General features: G+C 42.3%; 1 protein-coding gene across 1 annotated transcript in view; it reads right to left on the bottom strand.

Moving 5' to 3' along the window:
• Nucleotides 1-8,926: 8,926 nt before the first annotated feature.
• Nucleotides 8,927-27,374, bottom strand: part of LOC117531565 (E3 ubiquitin-protein ligase TRIM11-like) — a 30,536-nt gene continuing 12,088 nt past the window's right edge. The window contains exons 3-6 of the mRNA XM_034194686.1: nt 25,626-25,799; nt 25,261-25,365; nt 10,102-10,148; nt 8,927-9,832 (exon numbers count right to left, since the gene is read on the bottom strand). Of these exons, the coding sequence (XP_034050577.1) occupies nt 9,294-9,832; nt 10,102-10,148; nt 25,261-25,365; nt 25,626-25,799 (865 nt within the window). The 3' untranslated portion in view covers nt 8,927-9,293. The remainder of the gene's footprint in view (nt 9,833-10,101; nt 10,149-25,260; nt 25,366-25,625; nt 25,800-27,374) is intronic.

The following is a 27,374-nucleotide window of genomic DNA, read 5'->3' as shown; positions in this document are numbered from 1 at the left end:
GAACGCCAGCTCACAAAAGAGTGATTTTGATTTTTCAGTCAATATTGGACGAACACAAATTTAAAATTTGGGTGACTGCATGAAAGTGGATGTGTGTTTAAAGCCATGGAAGATAATAACTCCAGTGGAGCAACTAAGAGCAGGAGCTGTGCGGCAACACAGGTGGAGAACGCGCAAAAGACCGATTTTGAAGACATAATACAAAGTTAAAAGTTGTATCATGGTGACTTGTAAGCTGCGGAAGAAATAAAGAAATATATATATTGAAAATGATCCACAGGTGTATATAATAAAGAGGCCGCCTCATTCTGTATGCAGAACGGCACCGCGCGCAAAAGAGTGCTTTTGCAGAATTAAACGGACGAACACACAGTTGAAAGTGGAATCACGTTATAAAAATGACTGTTTAAAGCCAGGGAAAAAAATAAAGCCAGCAAGTCACGGATGGAAAGGAAGCCACTTAGAGCACAGAGATGACTCTCCAGGAACCCGTGGTTCGGGTCTAGCTGGTCTGGTGCACAGGTGGACAGCAGCCTGGCGCACAGCGCACAACTGTGGAACTGTGATGGAGTGTCTATTTTTGGACTGCGTTTAAAAAAAAAAAAAAAAAAAAAAAAGGGACATCTTTAAATGCTGCTGTGAATCTGTGAATTGAAAACCCACACTTTGAAGGGACCAGGTGTGGGAGGGCTGGAGGTTTGGACCAATCTCATGCTTAAACATGCACCAACATGGCGTTATCATGGCACTAATAAAACGACACACGCAGAACACAATGTGCGTGCTCTCCCTTCGCGGTGCTGCGACTGGCTGCTTGATGAGGACGCAGAACACAATGCACTGTAAAAAAAAAAAAAAAACAGGCAAAATTGGACTAAAAAATCCGCGAAACTGCGAGGCCACAAAAGATAACCGCGTTATAGCGAGGGACCACTATATTTGAGGCAGTTGAACAAAATCCCGGACGATTTTGAAATTCCCCCTGGACATTTTTTTAGGTCTCAAAAGTAGGACATGTCCGGGAAAAAGTGAGACACTATGAGTCACCATTTCCTCGACCCACTCGCCTTAACAGGTTATGGGCCCAGTCACCCAGTCACCGAGTAATACAGGCAACGGACCAGAGGACTGCCGAAGGTGTGCGAGAGCATATTTGAGTCCAAGAAAATACTGAAAAATTCAGGTGAAGCAAACGTGAAGTATTACACGAAGCTTACAGTGAACTAGGGACTTGTGTGATGCCAGTTTGTGTTGAATCAAAGCCGACCACGACAAATTTGGCCGGCCAACAAGCAAATTTTAGCAAAGAGCTAAGTTAACACAATGGCTAATCGTGCAGCTAGTAGCCTGTCCCCGCAAATGTATTTTGATGGATCAGAGGACAAATATGACGTCTGGGAAACCAGGTTTTTGGGACATTTGCATACTCTAAAGTTGAAGACTATTTTGAATGAGCCAGTGGATGAAGCGCAAATTGCAGCAGACGGAGCCAAGAACGCAGATTGCTATTCTGAGCTAATAAGGCTAATCGATGATAAAAGTCTGTCGCTAATTAGACACGATGCAACATACGACGGCAGAAAAGCATTGAAAATACTGACAGAACATTACTCAGGGAAAGTAAACCACGGTGTTGTGAAAGTGACGTGACACGGACCCACAACAGGGGGCGGTAATGAACGGACAATGGATAAGCCAAAAGTAACAATTTAATGTTGTGAATCGTACAACGACGTACAGACAATAACAATATGGTGGACTGTCAATCATACACCAGGTGACGTGTGGGCAGGCTCGACGATAGAAGACACCTGGCGAGAGAAGAGCTGGATCCCCACACAGCTTCCACCACCAACGGAGCTGAAGAACACCGGAGCCGCCAAGCCCTGCGCCCCAGGTGGCCGCTGTCTTCAGCAGTCAGACCCGGTACTGCTGGCAGAAAACAGAGACAGTCCTGATGAGTGTGAGTTCGCACACTCAGTACTCTCAGAACCTCCACCTCCAATCACACACTCGTGCAGCTCCTGTTTAACCACTTATCTTGGTTTGGGGTGTGAGGCGAAGCCGTCGCTGATCACACCAATCCCACAGATAAGGCAGAACACCACAGGATAACGGCTGCAAAAGTAGTTCAGGTTATCACTCAATGATTTGAGTCAGCAGAGAAAGTTACCTGAATGGTAGCTGATTTCTCGGCGGGGAGGTGGAGTTGCAGTCCGGCCTTTATGGTGGTGGTGATGAGTAGTGGATGAGTGACAGCTGGTACGGATGATGAGTGACAGCTGTCACTCCTGGTTGCTCCGACGCCCTCTCGTGCTTGAAGCCCGCACTTCAAGCAGGGCGCCATCTTGTGGTGGTGGGCCAGCAGTACCTCCTCTTCAGTGGCCCACACAACACACGGCTCATAAACCTCTACACATCTTTGACAAAACTACGGAAGACAGACGAGTCAGCAACGGGCTACATTATCTGAGCAGAGAACCTGATTACTGCTCTACGTGACGCCGGTGAGACTTTAAGTGGTGGTTTGATCATAGCCATGATTCTTGGTGGGTTACCAGATACATACAACAACTAGCTGCACATATAACACAGAATGAAGACAATGTCACATTTGTCAATTGAATTGTTTTCAATTGTTGAATTGTTTTTATGTAAAAGAGAGTTGTAATGAAATGATTAAATATGATTGATGTGATTTTGAAGAAATGATTTAAAAGAATGAATTCTCGGAAAAGCTGAAGTGTTAACAGAAAAGAGGAACTTGAGAAATAAGTTACTGGTAGGGGCTGCGGGGATTTCCAGTAAAGCAGAAGGAGAGTGGAGGAGGTTTTGAGTCAACAGCGTCCCCATGGTAACCAAGATCATCTGAGGATGACTGGAGTCAAGAACATATATAACTTGTTGAAACACCAGGAAATGGGGTTATTCTTCCAGGGAGAGGTGCTGTTGCCACTACTCCCCTGCTACGAGGAGATCACAAGACTTGACCATCTTGTGAGCATCAATTGGAATCGTGGAGTGAGAGGATTGGAGCCATAAAAGATCATTTGAGAGAGATTTCAACTCCCACTCAGGCCGTCCAGTCACGGAGTAGCAGAACAATGGAGGATAACCACTGGCCTTAAGTCTGAGTGGGGAATGTTCAACGATTTCTCTCTCAAGGAACATCACCGCATACCAGAATGGATTAGATCAACTTTTGGTTGATTGAAGACGGAATAAATTCTTATGTGGATTAACTTCCTGAAGGATTACAATGTCACACAAGGATCGTGGTCAGCTAACAACTAATAGCTGATGAAGAGGAAATCAAGTTCATCGAGCTGGGGACCTTAACCTCGAAAGCCTTCCTCCCTCACTCCTAGGAAAATTTGTTGAGAAATCAATCCAGTCCCAGTCAAAGTAAGATCAGTCAGAATTATTGAACTAAAAACAAAAATCTCTGCCAATCATTATTCTAATTATACTTGAATTACTGTTGTGAAATTATCACCATATAACCTATTTTGATTATGTTATCGGCACTTGCAAAACCTGCAATAAAATTCCAAGCATGCAGTTAAAGTGTTAAGGCTCGGACATTGGATTATTGATGCTTCTTAAGGTGTAAAAGTTAAGTTTATTGGGTGTACAACATCAGAAGGCTCTAAAAGGTTAGTCTGGTTTTTTAATGAAAATAACACATCCTGGGGACTTGCTGTACGAGTCACTAAATTTAAAATCTAGCAACATTCCAAGAGCCCTGATCCATAAGAGGAGAGCTGCTGTTAACGGGCGTGGCCATTTCGTATCCTGGTTCCTGAGAAGGCTATTCGACCGGGGTGCGAGATCAGCTTCAGCGGGGTAGACGTCCGGATGGAGGCAGTGAGCAGCTAGACGAATCTCCTCGCCACCAGCTTGAACAGCCTTTGTGCAGCCCTGTTGGGTAATACCCGTGGAGACACGAAGGTCGGACCCCAGAGACGGAGAGCTGGTTTTTACACAAACACTCATCGGAGGGTGAGCGTGTGCCGTGTATCTAAAAAGCGGGATCTGACATGATGTTTTGACAAAACCAACCACTAAACAAGGGTTAAGTTTCGCACTTAAAATGTTTGGCAAATACTGTTTATGCAAATTGAGAAGCTGCCATTGAAAATATTTTACCCAGTGAGTGAACAGTGAGTGGGGGTGTTAAGTGTTTGTTATTGTAGCACTCTTGCTCCCTGTGTAAAAGGTTTTTATTTTGTAGACACCCACAGGATGTGTCATCACTATGCTCATGCTTTTCTTCTTTCTTCTTGTGCTCATGGCCACGGCTTCTGTTCCACTACAATAAAGCCACAACGGAGGCTAAAGAGATCACCTGTATATGTATCGTTTATTCTGCCCTACGCGTGACCATTTCCTCGACCCGCTTGCCTTAACAGGCTTGAGTAATTCAAAAGGTGTCCCTCAGAGCTCAGTTTTAGACCCATATTGTTACAGTTTTTATAAACACACTTGCTGTAGGAGCACCACATGAAAATCACACCTTTTTATGCAGATGACATTGTAATTTAACACTCAAAGATTTAACATGATTCAAAGACATTTATTTAAACATGATTAATTTTCAAACTCTTAAAATTCCAGGAAGTTTTCCGACTAAGAGCCGAGAGTTTATTATTATTATTATTATTATTATTTCCCACAATAAAGCTGCTGTTTGTCTTCTTGGCCACTGGATGTCTCTCGAACTTTTCAGAAGACCAGGGGCCTGTACTACGAAGCGGGGTTACTGGCTTATCAGGGTAACTTCGGGAGTAAGTTGATGACGTGTGGAGTAACTTCCCGGTTAACCCGTACTACGAAAGGTGGATAGGTTTTGATCGAGGTATGCTGCCATGGCAATTTATGCTGTGTGCCAAACCTGCTCCGAGCAGGTTATGTTCTCGGTTAGCTTGAGGTTTTCGCTCAACCACTCCCTTTATAAGTACCATCCATCCACCTTCAATCACTCCGGAGACAATGCCGGCCTACCTGGATGATCCGTTTGATATTGGGGCACAAATTGTGAGGGGCTCTCTTCGCAGGGCGAGGGTGTTTAAAGACCGACATACCCGGACGATATTCTCTATGAAAGATATAGATTCTCAGCCACGGGAATTCGTTATCTTTGTCAGCTGATCGGGCCAGAAGTCTGCAACATCACCCATCGTACACTGTAAAAAAGGTTTTTACAGGAAAACACTGGCAGCTGTGGTTACCAGGGAATTCCTGTAAAAAATACAGCAGTTAAATGTACAAAAAAGAGAGCTCTTGTTTGTAGATTTAACAGTTCTTTTAATGTGAGTCAGCCGTGGTTCATTCACTGTAAATCCATATACATATTATGTCTGTAATGTTATCTACTGTGCCGCTGTATGTTTTACAGGAATTCCATGGCTGCCAGCGTTTTCCTGTGAAAACAAGTCATTTTTTTTACAGTGTGGCAATGCCCCGACGATCGAGCAGATAATGTGCCTTGTGCCTATTTTGCCAGTGGACAATTTATGTATTCCATCGGTGATGCTGAACATCTGAGCAAGAATACTGTATGTCGTATGATTCGCAAGGTAGTACTTGCTCTATCTAAACTGTTGAATGCATTTGTCGTTTACCCTGGCCATTTATCCGCAATGCAAATCAAAGAAGGGTTTTATGCAATCGCGGGTAATTACTAATATCAAAATAGGTCTAATGCATGTCCATTAATTAGGCGAAGTGGGGCTTATCAAGCTATGAATATAAACCTACCGTTCTGAAGGATGTTTTTATATTTCATCTTCACCTGCTGCCAGGTGCGTTTGGTACTGCTATTGCATCTGAAATATTGACAGGATTAGGAATAGCAATCATACAGTCAAGGTAGCCTATTTAGGAAACATTAAATTAACCTAACATTTATTAGTAGGCCTATGCCCACTTCTGAATTGTGTTGCATCTGGGCATAATTAATGAAAGGTCATTTTTTTACACAGACATTCCACAGGTTAAGCATCTGTAACAGATTTGGGGAACAATTGAATTGTACTTGCGCATTTACCCGATCAGCAATACGTTGCCAACAAGCCTGTCTTGCTTTATTGGCAGACGATGTTTGATTTCCCCCTTAACGTTAATTTAAATTCCTTGTAGCTCCGCATAATCGTGCATTCTTCTTCGGTAAAGTAAGGTGACCGCGCCATCATTGAAAAATGGTGATGTGTGCTGCAACCTGCCTCTTTTATGTGAACGCGCACAAACTCCAATTAGGTTAACACAGGTTCAACAAATCAACATCTTATTCAGTGTCGTAGTACCGATTAACACCACTTGAGGAAACCAGGTTTTGTCAACCCCAGTTTAAGAGGTTGACCCTGGGTTACATCTGAGTAAGTTAACCCCGCTTCGTAGTATAGGCCCCAGTTATTCACTGCTTTCCCTTATTATTTTGGTCTCAGTTACATGATGTTTGATTTATTTATTTATTAAAAACAAAACAAAGCCTGAAGTTTTTTCTGCTGTAAGTCAAATGTTGATGGTATTTAAAAGTCATATGAGGAAAATATCAACATATGAACAAATGAAAATCGATGACATGGAAAAAAAAAATCACATGACGGTAGTTCGAAGCTGAAAATATGTTAGACTGTTTTTGGATGTTTCACTTTCACACTTTCCTTGAAACATCAACAAACCTGTGGACAAAAGACAACGGTCTTCAGAGGTTTGATGGTAGGAAAGACATTGGCCGGCTGTCGGTGGACTGAGGACACTGTGGACTGAGGCCACTGCAGAGACACGTCTCCACAGACGGTGACATCTGCAGACGACTCTGATCTGCAGGACACGATAGCCTTCCTCAACAGTCACCAGCCAGGACGAAGACAACATCAGGGTGGACAGTCTCATGTCTGCTGAGGACGTCCTGCAGTGTCCCCGGTGCAGTCACGAGATCCATCCACAGACAGCAGACACACAGCTCTGATCTGTCTTGGTAGGTCAAACAGTCAGCACGTCCCCATCAACAGTTTGATGTCAGACAACCGGAACGTCAAAAACACCATCTGTTGTCCATGCAGACACCTCATCCTCTGTTTGTCCCTGAGGTGGGCGTGCGGTTGCCACGGTGCACCGAGTGTGTGCAGCTGCAGAGCCGAATCCAGCGGACTGTCCCAGGACCAGGTTTAAGACAAAATAAGAACACAGCTGATCTCATGCTAGTGGTAGTCTGGTTAGACTAGGCAGCTACTGTCTTGTAGGTCTAACCTTTAGCCTACAAGCAGAAATCAGCTAGTAACAGACTAGGCAGCTGCTGTCTGGTAGTTCTAGCCTTTAGCCTACGAGCAGACATCAGCTAGTAACAGACAAGGCAGCTGCGGTCTGGTAGGTCTAGCATTTAGCCTATGAGCGGACATCAGCTAGTAACAGACTAGGCAGCTAAATGGTAAATGGACTGCATTTATATAGCTCATTGCATTTATATCAGCATCAGTCTAGGCTTCACATATCAATGCTTCAGTGAGCCATGGGAAAAATAAACCTGAAAATTTTTGGCAAGGACCAAAAGCCCAAAGGCCCTGGTGGGGGGTCTCGGGCTTCCCCGCCAGTAAAAATTTGAGCTCTTAGATGCATTCTGGTGTATTTTCAGGTCTATTTACCCACCAAATAAATCTCTAAAAATGTAATTATTTTTGTTGGGTTAGGTCAATTTTTCAACCAGTCTTTTCACACAACATGCATTGTGCTACCAGCCTTTAGTAAAAAATACATTGTGGTTCAGAAAACTACACTGTAAAAGAAATGACAATTCAAAGAACTCAAAAATAATAATTCTCAGTATCAATTCAAATGGAACAATAGGAGTATTTATCACACATTAATGTATCAACTTGTTCAACCTTCACTCACTTCTGGGTTTTCCTAGTTTGTTTGTTTTTTTTGTTTTTTTTTATCTGTTTTCAAATTCTTGGCCACCTTAAAATCCTTACAAATATGTTTTTAATTCAACATTAACTTCTGATTACTGTACATTTTGAAGTTAAAAAAAAACTTTTCTTACATTAGAAAACTTTTTAGACAAATACAATAACATGAAAAGCAATGTCTAATGTAGTAATGGAAGACTCATTCAACTAATTGTTTCTGATGTGGGTCAAGAAATATTTCTTAAAATAAAAAAATAAGAAACAGCATTGTTCTATTTTCTTTGATTACTTGATGGTTAAAAAACTTTAAATAAAAAAAAACTACATTATTTAAAGTTGATACTTGTAGTTACGGCAGTAACAACAAAAACAGATTAAACACTCAGCTCAACAGTGACTGATTCTGCAGCTAAAAGCTAATTATTTAGCTTTAGCATAGGAGTGGACATCAGCTTGTAAGAAACTAGGCAGATGTGATCTGGTAGCTCTAGGCTTTAACCTATGAGCAGACTCTAGCTACTAACAGACCAGACAGGTGGGGTCTGGTATCTCTAGTCTTTAGCCTACAAGCGGGTAACAGACTATGTAGCTGGGGTAGGTCTAGCCTTTAGGCTAAGAGCAGACATCAGCTAGTAACAGACTAGGCAGCTAAATGGTAAATGGACTGCATGCTCAAAGAGCTTTACACATCAACGCCTACATTCACCCCGATGTGAGGCTGCTGCAATGCAAGGCGCCCACTACACATCGGGAGCAACTAGGGGATTAAGGACATTGCCCAAGGGCCCTTAGTGATTTTCTGGTTAGGCTGGGATTTGAACTGAGGATCCCACTTTAACCACTAGACCATCACCTCCCCCAAAACAGACTGCAGCTGTGGTCTTTTAGCTCTAGCCTTTAGCCAAGGAGCGGACATCAGCTAGTAACAGACTAGGCAGCAGCGGTCTGGTAGCTCTAGCCTTTAGCCCGCCTCTCTTTCCTGTCCTCCTCTTCCGACGTTCCGCGAATAGCTCCATCGGCTTCTTCGCTCACGTGTATCCAGAGCTGCCGTCTCTTGTCGGCTGGAATTAACTCTGTTCAGTTGTTTGAAGAACTCCGAGTCCAGCAAGCTGGGTTTTGGCACAGTGTGGACTCTGCTGATGTCCAGATGTCGGTGTGGACTGTGTAGTAACACTGCACAGACTAGTTGGATGTTTTAAATGCACAATGTCGCTGACACAGAACCAAAAACACGCCGGTGTATGGATCATACGTCACCCAGAAGGGGGTGCCAAAAATCATGTTAGTTTACAACCACTGAGACATCAAAGTCAAACCAGCTGGACATTTACTGTCCACTCATGTTTGAGTGTTTGTGTCCATAGGAGGAGACTCTCCATCCTACAGTCCACACAGAGACACAGAGGAACCAGGATCAGACCAGAAGCTGAACCCAGCACACAGAGGTTCAGTGAACGTGCAGCAGAAGGTGTAGATGTGGATCAGAGAGTCAGAGGAGACTTCATAGAAGGACAGAGTGCCAGCAGGACAGTCCACAAACACTGAGACTCTGTGAGAGGACGAAGAGGAGCGAGGAAGGAATGTTTGCCTGTTACTGTGACAAACAGAATAACGAAGACAGTCAGAGCAGATCAGAGTCCAGGACTGATCATTACATCCAAACTCACAGTCCAAACTGTTTCCTTTCCTTCTGATTCTTCTGTAATTTACTGATATACCAACGTCTCCTCTCCACTCGACCTCCCAGTAACAGCGACCAGTCAGACCAGTTGAAGACAGGACCTGAAGGCAAAGGTAAAATCTGTCTGGATGATCAGGATATGATTGATCCTTGTCCACACGTTCCACCTTTGTGTTGTTTTTGGACAGTTTGAGTTTTCTGTTCGCTGACTTTGGATCCAGAGAGAGTTCAGAGAAATCTGATGGAACAAAACACAACACAGTTATCAATCGATCAGTTCGTCAATCGACATGACACAGTTTTCAATCGATCAGTTCGTCAATCGACACGACACAGTTTTCAATCGATCAGTTCATCAATCGACACGACACAGTCGTAGTTATAAATTGATGCTTTGTAGCAGCCTTCATGTTGAACTCTGCTTCAGTGTCAGTAGGATTTGAATGAGTGATGTCACAGAGGGTGGTTTCTATGGAAACAGATGGATCAAAGTACAAAGACACTTACACTTCCTCAGACCTGGTCTCAGCCATCGGACTCCACCAGGATCCACCCTGAAAGGAGGAGGGGGCGGAGCAACACATGGTTTTTAATCATGGAAACATCAACATGACATTGATCTCATCCACACACTTTTAGTTCTTCTCTTCTAACACACTCATTGCTCCAAATGGATCATTGATTATTGATCACCTCTAACTGTGCTGATCAGCAGCAAACAACAACTTTTGGCTTTTTCAGGTTTGAAGATTCTGGTGAAAATCTGCTGCAGTGGATTTAACCAATCAGGGCTCACCAACCCTGCTGCTGGAGGTCACCTGACTCTCCAAACTCCGCCCATTGTTCATTAAGTCAGGTGTGTTCAGCCAATCAGTTGCAGGCATTACATGTCCCCTAATATTGCAGCAGATCCTCCAGAACTAAAACTACATTTTTCAAAGATCATCAAGAACTAAATTTAAGTTTTATGTTTAAAAAATTTATTTCCGAGACTTCTGCTTCCGGTCGTATGGAGTAAGCAGCGCGAAAGACCAGCTCCTTGCACGTACAACTAAATTAAAAAATTTCAGACCAGTAATTACAACTAAAGGTGCCGTAACTTCACTGGAGCAAACATGAACTCCAAAAGAAACAAACTCTATACCCAGACGACGTTAGAAGCCGACACCCGCACCGCTGCCGGAGGAAAAGACGGACCGGCTAAAGCTAACACCAAGAAGCTAACAGATGAAACGCCGATATCTCTGGGCACTTTACGGGTGTAATTGAGAGCTGAGTTCGGTGGATACAGAGACAGCATGCAGACGATCATCAAAACAGCGATGGAAGGTCTCCACAAAGAAATACGTGATGATATTTTTGCCCTGCGGGAAACCACCAAAGCGGACATCAATGCTATACATGACGAGCTAACCGAGAAAGTTGATAAACTATTCTCACAGCAAGCAGAAGTGGCTCATACACAGACCACCATGGAACAGTCCCTTAATGACACCTCGGATAAACTCATGACTCTCGAGAAATCATACCAGTCTTTCGCCGCTGAGCATAAAAAAAATGCAGGATAAACTACTTGATCTGGAGAACAGAAGCCGCCGCCAGAATATAAGAATTTTAAATATCCCAGAGGGAGCTCAGTCCAACAAGCCGACCGAGTTTACATCCAGATTCCTTTCTGAAGTACTTGGTGAGGAAAACTTCTCCACTTCTATTGTTATCGACCGAGCTCACAGGAGCCCTGCCCCGAAACCGCACAGTGGCGAACGTCCCGACCCATAATCGCCCGCCTCCAACATTACTCGGATATAAGTAAAATCATGTCTCTGTCCCGGGCCAAAGGCAAGCTGTCATACGAAGGATCCCAGGTCCACATCTTCCCCGATATGAGCCCAGAGGTGGGAAAACAATGAGCCGCCTTCAACCAAGTTAAAGCCAAACTTCGCAACGCCGGAATCCAGTACCGAATGCTTTTCCCAGCGAAGCTCGTGATCACGCAGGACGGCTCCAAAACAACTTTCACTGACCCAGATGCAGCAGAAAAATACCTGGCATCTCATCGAGAAGGAATTGAAAAATTGTATCAAAATGGCACTCAATGCAATGGCCCAAGCAGACTGAAATAAACAATTTACCAGGTACCTCGCACATAATCTTAACTACATTTATAATTTGAAACAAGAATATTATAATATTATCTGGTGTCTATTACATTTGTAATGGCCTAATCATAAGTAATATGGTCTGAAAAAACAACAACAAAAAAAGGAAAACAGGAGCTTAGTGGTAAGTCTAATGTTTACACTCAAGCACTCCTCTGAGTTTAGACACTTTTTGACTCAGTTCAAGCTTTTACTCTCATAGTTCTTACAGAGTAGTTAGTTCAGGGGAGCACAGGGAGGGATTGGGGTTCGTGGGGTTCAAGAGTTTTTGTTTATATGTTTTTTCCTGCATCTGTATACAATTTAACCTTAGTCTTAATCGGAGGCTGTCCAAAAACACAAAAATGAGTAGCTATATTTTTCTAATTAAATAATCATGGCTAAGCGCTTAAAAAATATCGGACACCAAATCTTGGTTAAAATGATTTCTTGGAACTGTAAAGGTCTCAATGGTACCATCAAGCGTGGAAATGTGTTGTCTCATCTTAAAAATCTAGAAATGGATATTGGATTTCTACAAGAAACTCAAAAGATCAAGACCATAAGCGATTACATGCTAAATGGATAGGTCAAGTATATCATTCAAAGTTTTTTGGAAAAAATAGAGGGGCAGCCATTATTATTAAAAAGACAGTTCCCTTCATAGCATCAAAAGTGATATCTGACCCTCGTGGAAGATATATAATTGTTGCTGGAAAATTATATAATAACCCAGTTATTCTAGCTTGTATATATGCCCCCAATATTGATGATGAAACTTTTACTTCTAATTTTTTCACTGCAATCCCTAACATGGACTCTCATCGTTTGATTATTGGTGGAGATTTTAATCAGGTATTAGACCCTACAATTGATAGATCCTCCCAAAAAGCACTTAACATATCAAAATCAACCAAAACTATTCAAAGATTGAAAAACACCTTCAAAATGATTGACCCATTCAGAACCTTACCTCCAAACACAAGAAAACATTCCTATTTCTCCCCAGTACACCATTCGTTCTCTAGAATAGATTTCTTTCTGGTTGACTACTCCTTTCTGACAAATATCAAACATTGTGATTATGAAGCAATTGTTATATCTGACCATAGTCCAGTATCATTCCATTTAGAGATAGGATACAGTTTACCAACTAAAAAATGGCGATTTAACAACACGCTCCTATCAAACAAAAAACAGATGAATTGCAAACGCAAATTAAATTATTCCTCCAAATAAATGATGAACCTGAGATTAAAAGATCCACCCTATGAGAAACATTAAAGGCATACCTAAGAGGCCAAATTATTTCAATGAATAGTCTGATAAACAAACAGCGTAGGGAAGAGGAAACTAAACTAACCCAAGAAATTGTTGAAATTGATCAAATCTAGGACCTTTCCCCATCACCAGACTTGTATAAGAAAAGACAATCAATACAGACAAAACTCAACCTTTTATACACAAATGAAACGATGAAACAACTGACACAACTAAGACACAAACAATATGAATACAGAGAAAAAACAGGCAAACTGTTAGCTCAGCAAATTAAAGAAGTAGCAATGTCCAGGCTAACTCCAGAAATTAGAACAGATACAGGACAAATAACAAAAGATCCAGACATAATAAATAATACATTCAAGAATTTCTATTCTAAATTGTATTCATCAGAATCCCAAAATGATGTCAAATTAATAGAAAACTTCTTCTCAAATCTTCAAATACCCACTATAAGCCTAGAAAATAAGAAAAAATTAGACCGACCCATATCGAAAGAGGAGGTAAAACAAGCCATCCTGAATATGCAAAATGGTAAATGCCCTGGCACCGATGGTTACAGTGCTGAATTTTACAAAACATTAATAGATCAGATTACCCCTCTGCTTTTAGATGTTTATAATGAAGCACTAACAGGTTCTCTACCTCCAACACTATATGAGGTATGTATTTCCCTGATTCACAAAAGTAACAAAGACCCACTTAATCCAGGTTCATATAGACCCATAAGTCTATTAAATGTGGATATTAAAATACTGGCCAAAATATTGGCCCTCCGTTTAGAATCAGTCTTACCTACAATTGTGTCACCTGACCAAACAGGGTTTAGCAAAGACAGTTATTTTTCAATACCAGACTACAGATACATGGATGGATGGATGGATTGGATGCAGAGAAAGCCTTTGACAGGGTCGAGTGGGATTTCCTGTTCTCGGCCCTGTCAAGGTTTGGATTCGGCCCGAATTACATTGCTTTGGTAAAATTATTGTATGCTCACCCAAGAGCTACTGTGCGCACCAACAATAAAGACTCAAGTCCCTTTTCTCTCCACCGTTCCACATGCCAAGGATGTCCCTTATCTCCCCTCTTATTCGCTTTGGCCATAGAACCAATTGCTATTTCATTACGCTCCAAAAAAGAATATAAAGGGATTACTCGAGGATACTCAGAACACAAAGTATCTTTGTATGCAGATGACTTATTGTTGTATATTTCAGATCCATCTCAATCTTTGCCCAAGATATTGACCATACTAAAAAATTTTGGAGATGTGTCAGGATACAAAATTAATTTATCAAAAAGCATATTGTTTCCTATCAGTACTGAGGCAAAAAGACAAGTTAATACATTGACTGCTTACCCTTTTGCTGTCTCCAACTGTTTTAAATACCTTGGCATAAATATCACACAAGAAATTTCTGGTCTCTTCAGCAAAAACTTTGACCCTATACCAGCAAACTAAAAAACAGATTGAGAAATGGTCCAACCTGCCCATATCTCTTGCGGGCCGAATTAATATAATCAGAATGAACATTCTGCCAAAATACTTATTTTTATTTCAATGTACCCCAATTCTGATAAGTAAAAGTTTTTTCACAATGTTAGATTCCTTATTTACCTCCTTCATTTGGAACAAAAAGACCCAGAGAATTAAAAAATCTTTTTTAGAAAGACCAAAATCAATGGGAGGGATGGACCTACCCAATCTTCGTCTTTATTACTGGTCTTGCAATATTCGTTGTATATCATTTTGAATGGAAATCACAAATCTGATTGGGAACGGATGGAAAACCAAGCTTTCTCCCCTAATGCATTAAAATCACTACTATTTCACACCTCCGATCTCTCTAGCTTTAAATGTCATAGCCCAGTAGTGTCACACTCATTGAAAATCTGGTCACAAAATAGAAAACATTTTCACTGGAACCAATGCTCAATTCTAACACCATTAATTGATAACCATGCACACAAACTTCTCACAGGCAAAATGTTTCAATCGTGGGACCGCAAAGGGGTGCACTCCATTAAAGATCTTTTTACGGATAATATTTTCTCAACATTTGAACAGCTAAAGCATAAATTTAACATTGATAATAGACTTTTTTAAATATCTGCAGATTTGTAGCTTCACAAAGACAAATTTTCCCTCCTTTCCCAATCAACCCTCCGAATATCCCTTGAATAATATACTTTTAAACAACCCACTAAAAAAGGGATCGATAACTAAAGTATACAATAACCTTTCACAGTTTGAACGTACAACATCACTTGATCACATAAAGGATGCTTGGAGCAAAGACTTGGGAATAAACATCACAGAAGACCAATGGACTGAAGCTCAGGAACGGGTTCATTCCTCCTCAGTTTGTGTGAGACATGGACTACTACAGTTCAAGATCCTTCATCACTTCCACTTGTCTAAACAAAAACTGTCTAAGATGTTTCCAAGAGTAAATGCTGCCTGTGAACGTTGTGGGTTCTCTCCAGCTTCACTGTCACATACATTTTAGAACTGTCCTATCATCAACCCATATTGGACCAAAACTATCGACATTTTGTCTGACATTTTCAAGAAGAAACTCCCTATTGATCCAATAATGTCATTATTTGGTGTTGTTCCTACTGGGGTAAGCCTAAATAATTTTCAAACCAATGCGCTATGTTTTGTGCTAATTCTGGCAAGACGCTTAATTTTGGTTAATTGGAAAAATAAGAACCCTCCCACTCATCAAAACCACGTAAGAGAAATTATGCAATACTTGCAATTGGGAAAAAGTAAAATTCTCTCTGAGAAAAAAAGAACAGCTGTTTTACTCAATTTGGCAACCTTTTATTAACTACTATGAAAAAAGTTAAACACCATTTATAAATCAATTAAACCACCTTGGATTTGGACAGCCCTCCTCCTAATGGCCCTCGCAAGCATTTCATTGTACTATATGTCACATATTTATACTTTCGCAGGTCTTTTTTTTTTATTGGTTCTGTTATCTGTTGTTATTTTTCTATAATTGCATATATGTATATCGCATTGAGTACGCTCATGCATAATATGTACACCATGAAGTCAGTAAGTTCTGCCTACACCCCAGTGAAGTGTACCTCTGTTAAAATTCTGCTGTATGAAACACTTTAATAAAAATAATTGGGAAAAAAAATTTTATTTCCTGCAGTTTTTATTTTTAAAAATCCTGTTTTAAATTTGGTGCTTTTTCATTCCAGTTGGTGCAGAATGATGTCCACATTGATTCGGACCAATCAGCATGCAGTATTAGTGATCCCTTCGTAAGATGGCGGTGTCCACGAGTCCACAGAGGGACCAGATCAGATTTTCTGTTTCAGAAAAATGTTTGACTCTGCACAGTTTCTCCAATCACAGCCACAGAAGCCTGTAAGTCCTTCAGAGCTGTCTGGGTGTCTTGGTGGCTTCCCTCACTCTGTCACTCAGTTTTTGAGAGCTGCCTGCTGCACACAGATTTACTCCACAGTATCAGACTGTTTGGATTTCTGAAGGATTGATGGAAATGAAGTCCAAAAAAACATTCATGTGTTCATTTCCAAAGAAAACTGGCTGTGAAACTAATGATTTACTGCAGAACCACTGATGGTACTTTAAGATTTTCTATCATCCAGAACAAGTGAACCTTTAATGGTCGAGAAGCTGAAAAACTGCAGGAATTTGCAGACACAAACCTCAAACTTTGAATTCTTCAGCCTAAAAACTAAACAAAGTTTTGTTGGAGCTCAGAGATGTTCCATGAAGAAGCTTTTCTGAAGCTCTTTCATGTGATGCCTGTGAGGAAACATCAGACTGGACTCATCAGCTGTGGCTGCAGCAGGTCCACATGGAGAACATGCAGGCAGGCTTGGACTGGTAATCGGTGATTTTGGCCATTTGCCCAGTGGGCCACTGCACGTTTAGACGTGCGTGGGCCGGCCCTCCCATATTTATAGAGATTATAGAAATACAGTGTTCTCGAACCGCGCGCTGCTGTCAACAAGAGGAAAGTCCGTGATCGGTGAAGCTACAGCATTTAATCGGCGCAGCTGCAGAACCACTTCCTGAATTTGTGTCAAAATAAAAGTTCTGTAGTGTTTCATACACGGCGCAGACTTGTTCTAGGTTTGTTTTGTTTCCGTTTGATCACACAACGGTGACTTACATCGAGCACAATGACTGACATGACCAACAGCCAATGACAATTGGAGAAGCATACAGGGTGGCCAGTCAGATTGCAGGAAGAGCAGGCGGCCGCTCCCACCCCTGTGAATGGACTGATTCCTCGGCGCCTGGACTTCTCTCTGCTCTTCTACTGACTCAGGGGCGGATCTACTGAGGTGACATGGGGTGGCAACTGCCACCCTAAAAATAGCTCTTGCCACCCCAGTTGTGGGTGACATTTTTTTCAAAAAAGGGACCTCGCGAATGACTTTAACTGGCAAAAACTGTGCTCTCTGAGCGCCCTTCAATGCAGCACAAGCTGCGCTTCACGCTCCCCCCTGACGCCGAACTTTCCCTAAAAGACACGACGACACGCCAGGACACACGGCTGCCAGGAAAACTTTGCGGAGAAAGAAATATAAAATTGATACATTCACCAAGTACTGTATAAATTAATAAACAATGAGGAATAAGTTTTCAGTGGTATTTTATTAGGGCGGAACCTCTTGTTTCCCTCGTCGTTTCAGGTGAACTGAAAAGAAGGACGGACGTCAACACTGGTCACATCAGCCGGCAAAACTTTCTTTGTAGCTAGACTTCAGCTTTACTCGTGTCTCTCATAGATATTAAGGATGTTTCGTCCAACCTTAAAGTCGTGTTAACAAAAGTCCGTGCACGCGTGCTGCAATGTACGCTTTTTAGGTTTCACTTTCATAATGCGACAGTGGAGCACTTTTTTATTGCTGAGGGGAGAAAACACTTTGTTGTGGATTTAGATGAAAGCAAAAATGGAAAACGGAAGCAAAAGCACACAAGCGGAAAAAAGCTTTTGTGTCTCCAAAGTGTGTGTGTGTGTGTGTGTGAGAGAGAGAGAGTTCTATAATGATTATGCTATATAATGCTAACAAGAAGCTAACCACTGCTAGGATTCACACAGCAGCAAATTAAGGAGCTGAAGTCCGTAGCTGTTGCATTTAAAGACTAACAAAAGTAAAGCAGTTAATTAAGATGAAAGAAACGATTCCAACCTTGTAGTCAGTACAGGGGCGGATCTAGAGATAAATTCATGGGGTGGCAAGCGGGGACAGGCACTATTATGTGGGGTGGCAATGTAATGTTTATGTATTATGCTATTATAGGTCAGGAATCTGGATTATAGCGTCACGAGTCCAAGTTTCATATAGCCTAGAGCAGCGGCCCGCAAGCTTTTTGCGCCACGGACCAATTTTCATGTAACGTTAAAACAACATTTTTGCAGACAATATAGAAAACACTATAAACTGTGTGTAAAAAATGCGTGAGTGGAATGGTAATTTCAAGCGCTCCAATGGGCATCATAGATCTGTAAATTGTGTTTTCATGATCACAAAATGAACATTGCTGTAGTAGTGCAGCAGATAACCAAAACAATTGTTCAGTTTGTGCTAAAAGCATGAAATGTGGCACACATTCTAAATTAACTAATGTTTAATTTCAGATATGGAGACATCCTGGAGGTGACCTCTAATGAGCTACAGGGGTCAATAAAGAATTACACAGGGGTCAAAATATAAAAATTCTCCAATCATGTTGAAAACTATACCACACTATTTGTGTGATCATAAGGATTCCAAAAATGTATAGTTTGGGCTATCCGTGACTGAATGTTATGGAGTTATGGGGTAAAAACAGCAAAAATGGTGAAAGGTCAATTTCAGTTTCTACAAGGGTGAAAAGTTAAAGTTACTTCAGTTTTGGTAAAAAAGTGATGCAAATTATTGGTTGAGTGAATAGAATTAATAAATGGAATAGTTTTGACTGTCGAATGCTTGGTCTCCAAAGTAAAGGTCAAACAAGGTTGATGGCCATTGGAGAACACAAAAACTTCTTTCCACTCATGGTTAATGGTTGGGTCAAACCATTTATTGTCAGACAACTGTGTTTCCTCTTTTTAAATCATAATGACAATAGAAACTACCCAAATGACCCAGATCAAAACTTTACATACCCCTCTTAATACAGTGTGTTGCCCCATTTAACATCAATGACAGCTTGAAGTCTTTTGTGGTAGTTGTGCACGAGGCTCAATGATGGTAAAGCTGCCACTGAATATGTTTCGGACTTTATTTACATTAATTACAAAGAAATATAAACAGTATGGCACTTTATGGTAAATCTGCATGGAGTAGACAGTTCTCAAAAACTGAGGAAAGCCACCAAGACACCCAGACAACGCAGAAGAAGTTACAAGGCTTACGTGGCTGTGATTGGAATTGAGATTGTGCACAGTGCAAGCTTTGCATTTTGTATCAACAGTTATCCATCATGATGAAGACTTGAAAGTTTAGCTACAAATTGCCAGAAGGTACATCTGAGATGCAAACCTGGATTTGATCTGTATATATATATAATATAGGTAAGTCCCTTTGGCTGCTCCCTTGTTTAATTTAATTTTTTTTTGTCGCCTCAATTTTTCCATCACAGTCTTTCCACAGAACTTGTATTGTGCCTTTAATCCAAAAACCATACATTGTGGTTCAGAAAACTACAGCGTAAAGGAAAAGACAATTCAAAGAACTCAAAAATAATAATGATTCTCCCTATCAATTCAAATGGAACAATAGGAGTATTTATTGCACATTAATGCATCAACTTGTTCAACCTTCACTCACATCTGAGTTTTCCGAGTTTTGGCAGGAGCTTTGGAGCTATTGATGATCTCTGTTTTTAAATTCTTGGCCACCTAAAATCCTGAAAATATGTTTTTAATTCAACATTAATTTCTGATTACTGTACATTTTGAAGTTAAAAAACTTTTCTTACATGAGAAAACTATTTTTATACAAATAAAATAGCATGAAAATTAATGTTTAGTTTAGTAATGGAAGATTCATTCATTCATTGAGCAAATTATGTTTCTGACCCTAATTCTGTGTAGCTTTATTTGGTAAAAATAAAAATAGGTCAACCACTCAGCTCAACAGCGATTGATTCTGCAGCTAAAAGCGAATTATTTAGCTTTAACCTAGGAGCTCGTAACAGACCAGGCAGCTGCGGTCTGGTAGCTCTAGCCTTTATCCTAGGATTTAGCCCGCCTCTCTTCCCTCGCCTCCTCTTCGGACGTTCTGTGAATTGCTTCGTAGCTCACGTGTATCCGGAGCTGCAGTCTCTTGTTGGCTGGAATTAACTCGGTTCAGCTGTTTGAAGAAGTCAAAGTCCAGCAAGCTGGGTTCTGGCACAGTGTGGTGCTCTGCAGATGTCCAGATGTTGGTCTGGACTGTGTGGTAACACTGCACAGGCTAGTTGTACGTTTTAAAGGCGCAGTATCGCTGACACAAAACCAAAAACACCCTGGTGTCTGGATCATATGTCAGCCAGAAGGGGGCGCCAAAAATCATGTTAGTTTACAACCACTGAGACATCAAAGTCAAACCAGCTGGACATTTACTGTCCAAACACTCATGTTTGAGTGTTTGTGTCCATAGGAGGAGACTCTCCATCCTACAGTCCACACAGAGACACAGAGGAACCAGGATCAGACCAGAAGCTGAACCCAGCACACAGAGGTTCAGTGAACGTGCAGCAGAAGGTGTAGATGTGGATCAGAGAGTCAGAGGAGACTTCATAGAAGGACAGAGTGCCAGCAGGACAGTCCACAAACACTGAGACTCTGTGAGAGGACGAAGAGGAGCGAGGAAGGAATGTTTGCCTGTTACTGTGACAAACAGAATAACGAAGACAGTCAGAGCAGATCAGAGTCCAGGACTGATCATTACATCCAAACTCACAGTCCAAACTGTTTCCTTTCCTTCTGATTCTTCTGTAATTTACTGATATACCAACGTCTCCTCTCCACTCGACCTCCCAGTAACAGCGACCAGTCAGACCAGTTGAAGACAGGACCTGAAGGCAAAGGTCAAATCTATCTGGATGATCAGGATATGATTGATCCTTGTCCACACGTTCCACCTTTGTGTTGTTTTTGGACAGTTTGAGTTTTCTGTTCGCTGACTTTGGATCCAGATAGAGTTCAGAGAAATCTGATGGAACAAAACACAACACAGTTATTAATCAATCAGTTCATCAATCAACACCACATCACAGTTATCAATCGATCAGTTCATCAGTCAACACCACGACACAGTTATCAATCGATCAGTTCATCAGTCAACACCACGACACAGTTATCAATCAACAGGATGACACAGTCATAGTTATCAATTGATGGTTTGTAGCAGCTTTCATGTTGAACTCTGCCTCAGTGTCAGTAGGACTTGAATGAGTGATGTCACAGAGGGTGGTTTCTATGGAAACAGATGGATCAAAGTACACTCAACAAAAATATAAACGCAACACTTTTGGTTTTGTTCCCATTTTGTATGAGATGAACTCAAAGATCTAAAACTTTTTCCACATACACAATATCACCATTTCCCTCAAATATTGTTCACAAACCAGTCTAAATCTGTGATAGTGAGCACTTCTCCTTTGCTGAGATAATCCATCCCACCTCACAGGTGTGCCATATCAAGATGCTGATTAGACACCATGATTAGTGCACAGGTGTGCCTTAGACTGCCCACAATAAAAGGCCACTCTGAAAGTTGCAGTTTTATCACACAGCACAATGCCACAGATGTCGCAAGATTTGAGGGAGCGTGTAATTGGCATGCTGACAGCAGGAATGTCAACCAGAGCTGTTGCTCGTGTATTGAATGTTCATTCTCTACCATAAGCCGTCTCCAAAGGCATTTCAGAGAATTTGGCAGTACATCCAACCAGCCTCACAACCGCAGACCACGTGTAACCACACCAGCCCAGGACCTCCACATCCAGCATGTTCACCTCCAAGATCGTCTGAGACCAGCCACTCGGACAGCTGCTGAAACAATCGGTTTGCATAACCAAAGAATTTCTGCACAAACTGTCAGAAACCGTCTCAGGGAAGCTCATCTGCATGCTCGTCGTCCTCATCGTGTTCTCGACCTGACTCCAGTTCGTCGTCGTAACCGACTTGAATGGGCAAATGCTCACATTCGCTGGTGTTTGGCACATTGGAGAGGTGTTCTCTTCACCGATGAATCCCGGTTCACACTGTTCAGGGCAGATGGCAGACAGCGTGTGTGGTGTCGTGTGGGTGAGCGGTTTTCTGATGTCAATGTTGTGGATCGAGTGGCCCATGGTGGCGGTGGGGTTATGGTATGGGCAGGCGTCTGTTATGGATGAAGAACACAGGTGCATTTTATTGATGGCATTTTGAATGCACAGAGATACCGTGACGAGATCCTGAGGCCCACTGTTGTGCCATACATCCAAGAACATCACCTCATGTTGCAGCAGGATAATGCACAGCCCCATGTTGCAAGGATCTGTACACAATTCTTGGAAGCTGAAAATGTCCCAGTTCTTGGACACTGGTTCTCTCCTGTGGAACCAGCTCCCAATTCGGATCAGGGAGACAGACACCCTTTCTACTTTTAAGCTTAGGCTTAAAACTTTCCTTTTTGCTAAAGCTTATAGTTAGGGCTGGATCAGGTGACCCTGAACCATCCCTTAGTTATGCTGCTATAGACTTAGACTGCTGGGGGGTTCCCATGATGCACTGAGTGTTTCTTTCTCTTTTTGCTCTGTATGCACCACTCTGCATTTAATCATTAGTGATTGATCTCTGCTCCCCTCCACAGCATGTCTTTTTCCTGGTTCTCTCCCTCAGCCCCAACCAGTCCCAGCAGAAGACTGCCCCTCCCTGAGCCTGGTTCTGCTGGAGGTTTCTTCCTGTTAAAAGGGAGTTTTTCCTTCCCACTGTTGCCAAGTGCTTGCTCACAGGAGGTCGTTTTGACCGTTGGGGTTTTTACGTGGTTGTTGTGTGGCCTTGCCTTACAAAAAAAAGCGCCTTGGGGCAACTGTCTGTTGTGATTTGGCGCTATATAAATTAAATTGATTAAATTGATTGATTGCATGGCCGGCATACTCACCAGACATGTCACCCATTGAGCATGTTTGGGATGCTCTGGACCGGCGTATACGACAGCGTGTACCAGTTCCTGCCAATATCCAGCAACTTTGCACAGCCATTGAAGAGGAGTGGACCAACATTCCACAGGCCACAATTGACAACGTGATCAACTCTATGCGAAGGAGATGTGTTGCACTGCATGAGGCAAATGGTGGTCACACCAGATACTGACTGGTGTCACACCAGATACTGACTGGTGTCACACCAGATACTGACTGGTATCCCCCCCCCCCCCCCCCCCCCCCGCAATAAAACAAAACTGCACCTTTCAGAGTGGCCTTTTATTGTGGGCAGTCTAAGGCACACCTGTGCACTAATCATTGTGTCTAATCAGCATCTTGATATGGCACACCTGTGAGGTGGGATGGATTATCTCAGCAAAGGAGAAGTGCTCACTATCACAGATTTAGACTGGTTTGTGAACAATATTTGAGGGAAATGGTGATATTGTGTATGTGGAAAAAGTTTTAGATCTTTGAGTTCATCTCATACAAAATGGGAGCAAAACCAAAAGTGTTGCATTTATATTTTTGTTGAGTGTACAAAGACACTTACACTTCCTCAGACCTGGTCTCAGCCATCGGACTCCAACAGGATCCACCCTGAAAGGAGGAGGGGGCGGAGCAACACATGTTTTTTAATCATGGACACATCAACATGACATTGATCTCATCCACACACTTTAGTTCTTCTCTTCTAACACACTCATCGCTCCAAATGGATCATTGATTATTGATCACCTCTAACTGTGCTGATCAGCAGCAAACAACAACTTTTGGCTTTTTCAGGTTTGAAAATTCTGGTGAAAATCTGCTGCAGTGGATTTAACCAATCAGGGCTCACCAACCCTGCTGCTGGAGGTCACCTGACTCTCCAGGCTCCGCCCATTGTTCATTAAGTCAGGTGTGTTCAGCCAATCAGCTGCAGGTGTTACATGTCTCCTCATATTGTAGCAGATCCTCTAGAAGTAAAACTACATTTTTCAAAGATCATCAAGAACTAAATTTAAGTTTTATGTTTGAAAAATGTATATCCTGCAGTTTTTATTAAAAAAAAAATGCTGTTTTAATTTTGGTGCTTTTCTGTTCCAGTTGGTGCAGAATGACGTCCACAATGATTCGGACCAATCAGCATGCAGTATTAGTGAGTGATCCCTTCGTAAGATGGCGGTGTCCACGAGTCCACAGATGGACCAGATCAGATTTTCTGTCTCAGAAAAATGTTTCACTCTGCACAGTTTCTCCAATCACAGCCACAGAAGCCTGTAAGTCCTTCAGAGCTGTCTGGGTGTCTTGGTGGCTTCCCTCACTCTCAGTCACTCAGTTTTTGAGAGCTGCCTGCTGCACACAGATTTACTCCACAGTATCAGACTGTTTGGATTTCTGAAGGATTGAAGGAAATGAAGTCCGAGAAAATGTTCAAGTGTTCATCTCCATAGAAAACTGGCTGTGAAACTAATGATTTACTGCAGAACCACTGACGGTACTTTAAGATTTTCTATCATCTAGAACAAGTGAACCTTTAATGGTCCAGAAGCTGAAAAACTGCAGGAATTTGCAGACACAAACCTCAAACTTTGAATTCTTAAGCCTAAAAACTCCACAAAGTTTGCTGAAGCTCTTTCATATGACGCCTGTGAGGAAACACCAGACTTGACTCATCAGCTGTGGCTGCAGCAGGTGCACACGGAGAACATGCAGGCAGCAGGTGATCTCCAGGAGCAGGTTGGTGACTCCTGCTTCAGAGAAATGAAGCTTTTTGCCTCCGTTCCTCTTTGAAACATGTGACTCTGAACAGACTGACAGTGAAAATGATCGACGACTGTTTTTGTTTGACTTTGCACCAGAATGTGTGAACGACTAACAAATGATTTTCTCAAACACGTGAGCAGAACATACACACACACATATGTTAGTGGTCAGCTGACCATCAGCTGGATCTCTGTCACGTGTTCATGTCAAACAGGAACAATGAGTCGGCACAGAGAGTTTGCTGAGTTGCTGTTTGTCAGTGTGAGGTGTCTGAGGTCAGCTCGGTGTGTCAGGTCCACAGGAACCACACGGAGCTCCTCCACCAGACCCAGTCCATACCTGAGAGAGTCCAGAGTCCGGAGTGGATCCAGCAGGTTGACTGAGTCTCCTGGATGGTTGTAGCTCAGGTCCACTCTCTGAGATGGGAGGCGCTGAAGGTCAGAGCTGAGGCCAGAGAAGCACAGCCTTCATGTGTGATCAGACAGCCTGACAGCCTGCAGACACACAAACCAGCAGACACAATGTGAGGACAGTGTCAGGACGTCCCCACTTTGCAGCAGCATGGACACACTGATGTCTGCTGCAGGATGAGCTCATGACTGTGGTTCAAACCCTGAGATCCATCAACACTCACACAACATGACAGGGAGCAAAGCTGCAGCTTCACTCTGATTTATGGAGCTGCTGTACACATGAGTCCTGACCTGAGAGTCTCAAGGTGACAGTGTGGACTCTTCAGTCCAGCAGACAGCAGCTTCACTCCTGAATCCTGCAGATCGTTGTTACTCAGGTCCAGTTCTCTCAGACTGGAGGACTGAGAGCTGAGAACTGAGCTCAGAACTTCACAGCTTCTCTCTGACAGATCACACAAACTCAGCCTGAAGACAAAATCAACAAGAAACAGATTTGTGTCGTCATGCAGGTTCAGATCGTTCTGCGCCTCAGACAGGATCCAGAAACCAGCTTTGGACACAAAGTGTTTTTATTCAGTCCAACATGATTCTTCAGTGGATTTAGATGTTTACAGTCATGTGCTGTGAAATTGATCCTCAAATGTCAATCATCTATTTTATAAATGCTGGTTGTGGGGTTGGAATTCTGCTGCTGGCCACCATTAAACTTTTCACCTTCTTGATGGAAACCTGCTTCTACTTTTACTCAGGTCCTTCTTAACGCCGAAATATACTTTTTCAGAACATTTGCCATCAGCCTTCACTTCACCCGGTCTGCTCCAAAACCTGGGAGGAGACGGCGCGCAGCTTGATGACCAAACAAGACTGTGATAAATGTGATACACCACAGGACAAGAAGCACCAAGCAACAAGTTCTGGTTACATGTGTACAGTTTGGACTTCAGAATCTAAAAACACACACAGAAGAACTGTGTGACTGTGTGTTTGTTTGCACCGCTCAGCAAAATCTCTGCTTTTATCTTCACAGTGCGTCAGCACGTAAAAGCCTCAGCTGAAAGCAGAATCATTCTGTTGTTTCATAAAGTGCCAAGAATCAGCCACATCAGTGATTCCTGAGGATTGTTGCAAATCTCAACTATTTCCATTTGAACATGCACTGTGCAGCAGTGTGTTGGAGTGCACGAGCACTCAATTCATCCCACTGAACCCAAAGCACAATGAAAACGAAACAACAGGAGAACAGAGGCCTGGTGTCAACATTTCTGCAGCAAATCAGCCGTGCAACAAAGTTTGGTCATTATTTTATTCTGGCACAAGTCCAAAGTGCATGAACACAGCACAGCCAGCGTGCACGTGCACCACAACAATCCGCACATAAAGACAGGAAGAAGCTGCAGATGAGAGTATGAGCTTTTGTTGCTGGAGTAGCAGCAATCCAACCAGGAGTCAGTCTGAAGCCTCACAAACATAAAACCCAGGACCCCCCGGGTTTTAGGATTTAGAACTCCTGAATGACACACAGGGGCCAATATTCCTGATCTGTTACTGGAGATCAATTCACTGTGGATCCGTACAAAACACGTCCGTGTGGCTCAGCTGCTCCAAGCAGGTGGCCCTCAGCAGCCGTGACCTTTGCTGTCCTGACCTCTGGTCACTGTGTGTGATAGGGAGAGGGGGATGTCTTTATTTCATTTTATTTGATCTCATTCATGTACTTTCATTAATTCCTTGTTTACTTCCATGGGCATTTAAACAATACATTCATTGTTCTTATAATGTTCTATGGTCTCTCATTATTTTGCCTTCACACATTTTCTTTGATTAATGAACATTTGTACAACATTTAATTGCTTCTGCTGCTGTGACAGCACAATGTGGTATCACACCTCTCACCGTGCTCAAACTGTGTTCATCGCTGCAGGATCATACAGCATCCATACACGGCTGTCCCTCTGTCCATCCCTCCCGACTGTCGCTAGAATTTTTCGAGTTTCACCCATTTGGCCTGTTTTGTCCTGATTCGCCCAACGTTGTGTTGTG

This window comes from Thalassophryne amazonica, chromosome 18, assembly GCF_902500255.1.
Source record: "Thalassophryne amazonica chromosome 18, fThaAma1.1, whole genome shotgun sequence".
NCBI lineage: Eukaryota > Metazoa > Chordata > Actinopteri > Batrachoidiformes > Batrachoididae > Thalassophryne > Thalassophryne amazonica.
Note: the sequence above shows the minus strand (reverse complement) of the source record. Positions and strands in the feature narration are given on the sequence as shown.